This window comes from Rutidosis leptorrhynchoides, chromosome 4, assembly GCF_046630445.1.
Source record: "Rutidosis leptorrhynchoides isolate AG116_Rl617_1_P2 chromosome 4, CSIRO_AGI_Rlap_v1, whole genome shotgun sequence".
Lineage (NCBI taxonomy): Eukaryota > Viridiplantae > Streptophyta > Magnoliopsida > Asterales > Asteraceae > Rutidosis > Rutidosis leptorrhynchoides.
Window position 1 is genome coordinate 43,188,300 of NC_092336.1, and position 10,751 is coordinate 43,199,050.

At 32.4% G+C, this 10,751-nt stretch overlaps 1 protein-coding gene across 1 annotated transcript; it reads right to left on the reverse strand.

Moving 5' to 3' along the window:
* Positions 1–212: 212 nt before the first annotated feature.
* LOC139840169 (exocyst complex component EXO70A1-like) lies at positions 213–4,826 on the reverse strand. The gene is made up of 11 exons (XM_071830395.1): positions 4,665–4,826; positions 4,479–4,574; positions 3,819–4,024; positions 3,500–3,730; positions 3,282–3,420; positions 2,869–3,081; positions 2,582–2,787; positions 2,063–2,260; positions 1,886–1,985; positions 1,519–1,748; positions 213–428 (listed from the first exon to the last, which is right to left on the reverse strand). Exons 1-11 carry the CDS (start codon positions 4,824–4,826, stop codon positions 311–313), a joined length of 1,899 nt encoding a protein of 632 aa, XP_071686496.1. The 3' UTR covers positions 213–310.
* Between the last annotated feature and the right edge of the window lie 5,925 nt (positions 4,827–10,751).

The following is a 10,751-nucleotide window of genomic DNA, read 5'->3' on the forward strand; positions in this document are numbered from 1 at the left end:
AAGATCCTAAAAAAATTATTCAAAAACTACTATGCATATGTTTGTGCTCCATATCAAATACCCATTCGGTCATCATCAAACTGTTAACCTTGAAAATGCATCCTGTTTTGGGACTAAATGTACTTTTAATTAATCTCTTTAAATTAAAATCTCTTTGAGAACAACGAGTCATAAGGGGTTAGCGGGTGGTTGCAACACATAAGATGTTTAATATGGGACAGTAATATACCATCTCTCATTTTATTCATATCAAAAAGTAACCAAAAGAATAAAGAAACTTCCATTTGACCATAAAAATGATCAATAAAATCTATCGCTTATGTTCGTGCAATGTTTTTCCTTCGAAAAACTCTGCCAGCATTCGTTCAAGATCCTCTGGTTGGAATCTGATGTATTTTGATGGGTTTTTACCACCCTCAATTAGTGGTCTGCATAGTTACAACACACGATCATGTTATTACAAGTAAAAAATTAAGTAGATGTGGCCAAATGGGTTAGTTAGATAGCGGGTCAAAACAGAACTGGTTGACTCAAAACGGGCCTGGTCAAATTTTATTACAAAAAATAAAGGTGTGTCAAATTAAAATACAGAAATCATATCATCTTACTATGAATCTAACGTATCGTAATGTCATGATTCAATACTTTAGTCACTAAAGATGGCAATGGCCACCCGATCCGGTGGATATCCACCCGATCCACCCGCTTCGTGATGGATATGGACGAACCTAAATGGATATGGATACGGATATGGATGAACCTAAATAGATATGGATATGGACATGGATGAAAAGTTTCATCCATTGATATATCCATTACCACCCGAAATACATATACAAATACATAAATATAGATATATACTTGCATATTTACTATTATAAGTTCATTTACAGTTAGATTTATATTTTGCTTTCAACATTATAGTGAAATAACTATAATAGATTACAATAAAACACGCATATATAACAAAATAAACTTACAAATTTCATATTTATTTTTTCATAGTTCATGTTTTATAGTAAAATTTAACAAATTTTGTTAGATTTTTGACAAAGATTACACATTTTTATGGATAGATTTTAATTATGTTATGTTATATTTATTTCTGCTATACTACGTTTTTATTTTAATCGCATATTAGAAAATATCATAACATTTTTTTTTAATATCCATTGGATATCCATTAACCCGCTTAATCCACTGGATATGGATATGGATGGTCTGAAACTAAATGGATATGGATATAGATATGGATATGGATATGGATGGACAAAAACTAAATGGATATGGATATGGATACGGCATCATCCGCTCCATATCCGATTCATTGTCATCCCTACTTTAGTATGTACGCATTAGTAATATATACTGTATTAGGTGACTTCTAGTCCATTTTTAAGTTATTTTAGTTATCTGTTGACACGTTATAGATAAGTATAACCGAAATTGAGTCATTCACAAGTCGATGGGTCAAAATTACACAAATATCAGAAATAACTGAATAGAATAAAAACATACCCGAATCGTTTTTTGAAAGATCTGTAGGCAGGTAAAAGGACTTCAGCAACAGCCAGCCTCAAGGACTCGCGTAACTCACTATCAGGAACAGTCCATTGCGATTGCCTTTGATGCAGTTCCTCAAATTGTGAACTGAATGTCTTGAACCTTTCCTTAACAAGTGTCCGAGACACCCCAGCAGTGCTGGTTCCGTCACTACCAGCAGCTTGAATCGTGAGGCACTGTAATATCTGTGCACCAAAACTAGCATTAATTAGGGGATATACCTTCTAAAGGTGATAACTTTGTCCTCATTAAAGACGAGAACTTTTTCTAGGATAAAAGTTTCTTAACTACGTATTTTATCAAAATGCTATGTGAATAGTACCTTGGACCAAGATATTCTTTTATATTGATTGGCATGTTGCTGCACAACTCTTCGATGAATTTGTACCCAGTCATCGCCTAACATATCCTTTGCTTCAGACCTATTACACACAGAACAATCTTATTCATCCAAGAATATAAAAAAACAAACAACAAATCGATGAAAATGAGGGTATACCTTCTCACAGATCTAACAATGTAGTGGATATTGTTCATCATGAATAACTGAGTTAGAGCTTGATCTTTATATTGTTTAGATTTTCCATCTAAATTATTTTGCAATGCCTGCATTATACGGGTTGTTATTTTTCCCAATTGGGCATCAGGATCAGATTCTTGAAACTCCAAGAAAAGTTGCTTCAGTGTTGACTGGTAACTGCACCATAAACAAACATTACAATTATCAAAAGCTCAAGTGTTAAGTGTCTAAAAATTCATCCAACTTTAACCCATTTTTCAATTTATATATCTAACTATAAAAGTTTCAACTTAACGTATCAAGCTTTCGATTATTTGCTTGTGAATGTATCTGTATCAGCACAGGTTTGGGTGATGTGGTAGATGAAAGTTTGATACATATATATAAAATGGAGACCTTAAAGTTGGATAAATAAACTTTTGGATGAAGTTTAAAACATTCAGATACTTAACCCAAATATCAAGAGGAATTTATCAAGAATGAGAAATAAGAACGTACTCAAATAAGAACTTTACGTAGTTGATGACGTAACTAGTCAACGGATGAACAGTTCCATCAAGTACAGCAGTTTTTGTTGCATCTTTTTCAACAGCTTCTTCAAAGTCAACAAAAGTCTCTTGAGCCGTTTCTGCTAAATGTTTAGTCAAAGCAGAAACCGATTCCCTCATTTCAGCACCAGAAATACTTCCATATATCGTGTTGAACTGTCAAAAAAATCATACTTTTTTCAATAGTTTTAGTTACCAACATGTAATGTGACTTATCAAAATTATCAATTTTAGTACCTCTGGTTGAACTTCTTTCATTATCTCATACATATCAAGAAGGACAAATAACTTTTCAGGTGATCTCTTGCTTCTAGCAATAGCTTCACCAAAGCTAAGTAGCATCGAAACACTACTTGCAGTTGCTTCTACAAAACATTGATCCATAAATGATTCCATTCCTTCAAAAACTTGATCCGATACTTTTCGTTCAGCAACAAATAGCAGTTTTACCTGTTTTAGGTGCAATAAATGTCAATAATCTAACGTGCAAAAGAAAATCAATTATCATAATAGGTGATCCCACAAATAGCAGTTTTCCTGTTTAACCCACTAAGGGTAATTATAACCCATTTATAAGTAAATGGGTTGAAATTGCTACCTTGAGAAAAGAAAAACAGCATATGATATATGAGCATCTTGTGAATTCTTACAGCAATTCGCACAAAATGAATCCAATTTCCTATTTTAGCCTCCAAAACCTCCCATTGCATCTTTTGAACATCATCTTTACCAAGCTTTTCAACTCCAAGTTTCTTTAGACTGCTCTCCATACACAAAGATCGACATTCCCTAAAAATAATAGCTTAAATTATGAACAATCGATACTAAAACATTACAATGAAACAGAAAATTCAGCATTTGCTCTTACTTGTAAATAATAAACACTTGTTGTTGTTGACCAGTTTGACACATCTGGTTAGCTAGATAATGCAACATCCGTATAACTTTTGGTGGCACGAGAGTTGGAGGGTTATAAACAACGTTTTCTGCATTTTTATTATGATCAGACGTATGTTTCTTGGCACCTTCACCTTGAGCAGTTGTTGGTCTAAGGTTAGCAGGAAGACAATCAAAAAGCCGATCCGGTTCAACAGCTTTACTAAAACACAAACAAATATAACTTATCATTATATAAACTTTTATAGTCGAGCAAAGATCATTAGACTAATAGTGTAACATATTAATACCTGCAAGAGGCTAACAACTGTCTAAATTCCTCTTCAAGCATCAATGAAGCCTTTTGAAGCAAAGTTGTACATTGTGTAATCACTCCAATACTACTCTTAAGAGTTTTATTTGTACTAAAGAACCGCATGATTTGTTTCAACTGATTTACCGCTTCTAAATAACTTTCCAAATCTTCATGCGGACCTCTCATAATTTCAGCCTCAGCCTAAAAGTTCACATTTTTATAACCTTCGCTAATGTCTTCGATTTTCAAGTAAAACCTAACAATCTATTTGTGCAAGATTACATAGAAATGTACACAACTTTACCTTGTTATTGTATCTATTGAACGAAATAACGTTCAACTGTATACACTAGCAAGCTATTAGTATATTGTTTTTTTCTTCGATTTTTAACGTTTTGCTCTAGTCGAAAAAAAACATGGATCTGCAACTTTTGATAAGCCGTAAGCAGTAGAAAATGAGCTTTTCGGCATTTTCAAATTCGAACGAGCCGATAAGCTCAATAGATAGGGCTAATTAAGCCAAACATGACCGAAATGATTTTTTTTATTATTTTTTTCAAATCTCCTAACAGATCAATACATTATACATACATAGCAGAGTGAGTGAAGTTGAATACAAGGCCGTGTAATTTGCTCTTGAAATATGAAATTTGACCTGTTTAACAAGATCAAACTGGACTAAAACTGCATCCGCGAGCTTTAAAGTTTTATCAATGTTTTCGTGTGCTCGTCTCATTGAATGTGTTTTAATCTGTGCGTAAGATGTAAAATTAAATTAAATAATCCGAATAAAAATAAAAATGAGGGATAGATGTAATTAAATTAGGGTTAGAGATGAGGCCTGTGTGGGACGCATGGCAGTTTCGAGGGCAGAGAGACGGAGATCAAAAGAACCGAGAATTGACGTCATGTTATCGGTGATGATCTGGCTTCTTGCAAGGCAATCCCTCATTGTATTCGCACGATCTCGTAAAGTTTCCATTGCTACATCATTAAACGCCATTTTTGGTAGAATTAATTTTTATTTTTTGCAGTTTATTGTTTTTGATTAGGTAATTGGAGAATGATGAATGAATGATAAATGAAACTGGCCTTTTATACCTTTCCTGGAAGCCTTTGGTTCGACACCTGGCGTTATTAAAAAATGAGAAAATAAAATGGAATTGATTGCATCGTCTTGTTGGTTTTAACCGATACCGTGATAGTCACTGGTGTCACTCGTTAAAATTTAAAAAAAAAAAATCTACTGGATGTCTTATTTCAATTGTGTCATTTAAAAAAATTTATATTATTCACTAATGTCACTAATTAAAAATTCAAAGAAAATTCTATTAAATTGCGTATTTCAATAGTGTTCCGTGCAACCACTGGATACATGATAATGCTAAAAACGAACATATATTTCATAGCATTATCCCTCAAGAAAGACAAGCTTTTAGTTGCAATTGTTCTATTTACAAGTGATATTCGTTTAAATAATAAAAGGTGAAGACAAAAGACAGATTCGACGAATTGAAGACGCAAACGACCAAAAAGCTCAAAAGTACAAAGTACAATCAAAGTGGTTCAAATTATTGATGAGAAACGTCTCAAAATTACAAGAGTACAAGACGCAAAACGCAAAATACAAGATATTAAATTGTACGCAAGGACGTTCGAAAATCCGGAACCGGGACCAGAGTCAACTCTCAACGCTCGACGCAACGGACTAAAAATTACAAGTCAACTATGCACATAAATATAATATAATATTTAAATAATTCTTAAAATTATTTATATATTATATTTATTTATTAATCCGTCGGCAAGCTAGGAAACAAACTCTTGTGAGCTGGAAAAAGGGGCCATGCGATCGCATGGCCTGAAGGCTATAATTCCATGCGATCGCATGGCAGTAGGTAGCTGGCCACATGCCTATAAATTCGCAGTTTTGGTTGATCATATATCCATCCTTCCCCATCTATCTCTCTCAAACGTATAATATATATATATATATATATATATATATATATATATATATATATATATATATATATATATATATATATATATATATATATATATATATATATATATATATATATTATAATTTTAATTTTAATTTTAATTTTAAATTCTAATAATAAGGGTATGTTAGCGAATGTTGTAAGGGTGTAAGTCGAAATTCTGTCCGTGTAACGCTACGTTATTTTTAATCATTGTAAGTTATGTTCAACCTTTTTAAATTAATGTCTCGTAGCTAAGTTATTATTATGCTTATTTAATGCCGAAGTAATCGTGATGTTGGACTAAATATTAAAATTGGGTAATTGGGCTTTGTACCATAATTGGGGTTTGGATAAAAGAACGACACTTGTGGAAATTAGACTATGGGCTATTAATGGGTTTTATATTAACTAAATGATACCTCGTTGATTTAATATATAGACTTATAATTTGACGTATTTATATATAACCACATACGCTTGACTGGGCACGGTGGGCGGGATATCTATAAATACCAATAATTGTTCATTTTACCGGACACGGGATTGGATTAATAGTTAATAGACTTGTTGAAACAGGGTTGGATTACATTCAAGGGTAATTGGTGTAATTGTTAACAAAGTAGTCAAACCTTGGACTACACGCAGCCGACAACCTGGTGTATTCATTAAACAAAGTATTAAGACCTTGTTACAATTCGAATCCCCAATTAGTTGGAATATTTGACTTCGGGAATAATAATAATTTGACGAAGACTTCCGCATATTATGATTATTACTGATGGATTATTATGGACAAAACCGTATGGACATATCGAATAATCCAGGACAAAGGACAATTAACCCATGGAAATAAACTAAAAACAACACGTCGAACATCATGATTACGGAAGTTTAAATAAGCATAATTTCTTTATTTCATATTTAATTGCACTTTTAATTATCGCACTTTTATTTATTGTCATTTTATTTAATTGCATTTTTAATTATCGTACTCTCTAATTATCGCAATTTTATTTTATCGCACTTTTATCGTTATTTACTTTACACTTTAAATTAAGTTATATTTATTTTTAATATTTTACATTAGGTTTTAACTGCGACTAAAGTTTTAAAAATCGACAAACCGGTCATTAAACGGTAAAAACCCCCTTTTATAATAATAATACTACTTATATATATATTTTTGTATTTTTACAATTATAAGTTAAAAATATAGCGTTAAGCTTGGCTAAAGATCCCTGTGGAACGAACCGGACTTACTAAAAACTACACTACTGTACGATTAGGTACACTGCCTATAAGTGTTGTAGCAAGGTTTAGATATATCCACTCTATAAATAAATAAATCACTTGTGTAAAATTGTATCGTATTTAATAGTATTTCCTTGTAAAAATTAATAGTATTTTATACCCCTTCGCTTTAACATCAAGTATTTTTGGCGCCGCTGTCGGGGAAAGCTTAAACGCCGGAAGCGAAACGCTATCTAAAAAAAAAGATTTTTTATTAAGTTCTTTGTATAAAAATATACGTTTTAAATTTAAAAAAAAAAAATACAAAAATATAAAAACAAAACCAAAATTTATATATTTTTAAGAGTTTGTTAAATATATAAGTTTTATAAAGTTTCTTTATTTTTATTTTAAGTTTGTAAAAATATAAGTTTTTTTTTATAAATATTTTATACAAAAAATTAAAACAGAAAAAAAGAGAAAAAACACTCGGCCCGATCACTGTAGCAGCCCAGATCTTGGCCCGGATCCAATAGCCATGCGATCGCATGACCCAGAGGCGTAGAACTCATGCGACCGCATGAGGCTGTCTGACACGCCAGGTTTGACCATCCAACTGCAATAATTACGTAATTATTATTATTATTATTTATTAAAACCCTAATTAGGGTTGTTTATTTAATTAATTAGTTTAGTTTTATTTATTTAATTTGTATTATTTAGTTTAATTAGTTTTATAAATATATAAAATTAATAGCTTTTATAAATAAATAATATAAAAATAATATTTTTATAAAATTGTACTTTTTGCAACTTTAAGATTATTTTTTATATTTTGTATCTTTTTGTTTGTTTTAGCGTAATATTTATATTTTTCGCTCGTATTTAGTTTTAAGACATAGTTTTTGCCATAGTTATTTTTTATTTCTAGATTTTTAGGCTTTGCCGTAAAATCCCTTAAGTGCTTTTTCTTTAGCCTAAGATTTAGGTGTTCTAGAATTTTGCGACGCCATTTTATAAATTTTAGTACTTTTTAAGTAATTGCCGTTTTGGATATAGAATTCCTTTTAAGCTTTAATATTTTTAGACGTAACTTTTAATTCTTAGTTTTTAATTTTAAGTTTCGACGCGCTACGTTCTTTTTTTTATTTTTCGACTTTTTATTTTTCGACGTTTTTCAACGCGCTCTTTTTCTTTCTTATTTTTCGCCGCTCTAGTTTTTAGGACTTAGATTTTTTCTATTTCTTCTCTAAAATTTCTTTAAATTTCAACGAAAAATTATTTTAAGCGGTTAAATTGATAGACATCCAAAATTTTCTGCTTCGTAGTAATAGTTGGATTTGTTAGTGGCTGAGTTGTGAGCTTCCGATTTAAAGGGTTCTGGCTCCCTGCTACATCTTTTGGCTATTCGAAACGTGGGCAAAAGCAGAAAAGTCTATTAATTTGATAACTTAAATAATTTTTATATTTTATAACTAATAGGATATTCAGTGAATGCACCGATCAAAACGTTCACCACCTTTTGTACGTTCACCACCTGTAACTCGATCAAGACATCTAGCAAATATTGTCGCCGTTGATTTTTCTTTAGAAATGTCATCCAGTCGACCAAGTACTCCAATTCAAATTTCCGATAATCCATTTTTTGAACCCGACCTCACAATTGAGAATCCGGAGGATATTCAGGGACAATTCAGAGATCCTGAACCATTAATCTTTCCTCCGGAACCACCAATCATTCAAACAGAGATTGTTGAGGAACAACCCATTAAATCAGAATACTATAGTGATTCAGATTCAACAAATTCAATTATGGAGAATCTGGAACCTCTAAGTATGGAAGACCGAATGAGAGCTAAACGCACTGGCCAAGGTCACGCAATTACTCAACCAGACATAAATGCGCCAGATTATGAAATCAAAGGACAAATCCTACACATGGTAACTAATCAATGCCAATTTAGTGGTGCACCGAAGGAAGATCCAAATGAACATCTTCGTACATTTAATAGGATCTGTACTCTATTTAAAATAAGAGAAGTGGAGGATGAACAGATATATCTCATGTTATTTCCCTGGACTTTAAAGGGAGAAGCCAAAGATTGGTTAGAATCGTTACCTGAAGGGGCGATTGATACATGAGACGTTTTAGTTGAAAAATTTCTTAAACAATTCTTTCCAGCATCTAAAACCTAAGACTTCAAGGAGAAATTGTTACGTTCACACAAAAGTCAAACGAAACTCTATATGAAGCGTGGACAAGATTTGGAAAGTTATTAAGAGGATGTCCGTAACATGGTTTAGACACTTGTCAAATAGTACAAATATTCTACCAAGGATGCGACATCACTACAAGAAAAGATATCGATATAGCAGCTGGTGGTTCCATTATGAAGAAAACCGCAACTGATGCTTACAAAATTATTGATAACACTGCTTCCCACTCACATGAGTGGCACCAAGAAAAAGATATCGTTAGATCATCTAAAGCAGCTAGAGCCGATTCTAGCCATGACTTCGATTCCATTTCTGCAAAGATAGATGCTGTTGAGAGACGAATGGAAAAGATGACTAAAGATATCCACTCAATACGAATTAGTTGTGAGCAGTGTGGAGGACCACATTTGACAAAAGATTGTCTCAGTATTGAACTAACAATGGAACAAAGAGAGAATGTTTCATACATAAACCAAAGGCCTGGAAATAATTATCAGAATAATTATCAACCGCCAAGGCCAATCTACAATCAAAATCAGAATTATAACCGAAATGTTCCATACAACAACCAACAAGGTCCTAGTAATCAACAAGTATCTAATAATACTTATAATCAGCAAAGACCTATTTTTCAAAACAAACCACCACAAACAGATGATAAAAAGCCAAATTTAGAAGACATGATGTCGAAGCTAGTTGAATCTCAAACTCAGTTTTTCACATCTCAGAAACAAACCAATGAACAAAATGCTCAAGCATTTAGAAATCAACAAGCTTCTATTCAAAATCTGGAACAAGAAGTGAGCAACCTAGCAAGGTTGATAGGTGAAAGAAAATCGGGAAGTCTACCTAGCGATACAAATGCTAATCCCCGGAATGAAACAGCTAAAGCCATTACCACAAGAAGTGGTATTACATTTAAAACACCTGAAATGCCTGTAATTTATGATGAAGCTATTCCTACTCCACAAGAACCACAATCTGAACAAGATAAGGAAAAAGAACCGGTAGTTGAAAAGGTTAATGAAGATAACACAGTTAAGGCTAAACCTTATGTTAAACCATACCAAGCACCACTTCCTTACCCAAGTAAAATGAGAAAAGAAAGACTTGAAGCCGAGCAATATAAATTCTTGGATATGTTTAAACAGATAAATGTTAATCTTCTTTTCATTGATATAATTTCAGGAATGCCTAGATATGCTAAATTCCTGAAAGATCTAATCACAAATAGAAAGAAAATGGAAGAACTCTCGGCTGTTACTATGAATGCTAATTGTTCTGCAGTACTGTTGAATAAGATACCAGAAAAACTATCAGATCCAGGAAGTTTCACAATTCCATGTTTTCTGGGAAGTCTTAGTTCAATAGAAGCATTGACAGACTTAGGTGCTAGTATAAATTTAATGCCGTATTCACTATACGCTAAACTAGACCTTGGAGAATTGAAACCAACACGAATAAGCATACAACTAGCCGATCGATCAGTAAAA

What these genes read in the sequence shown, in the direction of transcription:
- LOC139840169 (XM_071830395.1), bottom strand. Translation starts at nt 4,826, where the DNA reads ATGGCGTTTAATGATGTAGCAATGGAAACTTTACGAGATCGTGCGAAT. An exon ending in CAAGTGTTTATTATTTACAA is followed by an intron (nt 3,421 to 3,499) that starts GTAAGAGCAAAT and finishes TATTATTTTTAG; the next exon opens with GGAATGTCGATCTTTGTGTA. An exon ending in TGAAAGAAGTTCAACCAGAG is followed by an intron (nt 2,788 to 2,868) that starts GTACTAAAATTG and finishes TTTTTTTGACAG; the next exon opens with TTCAACACGATATATGGAAG.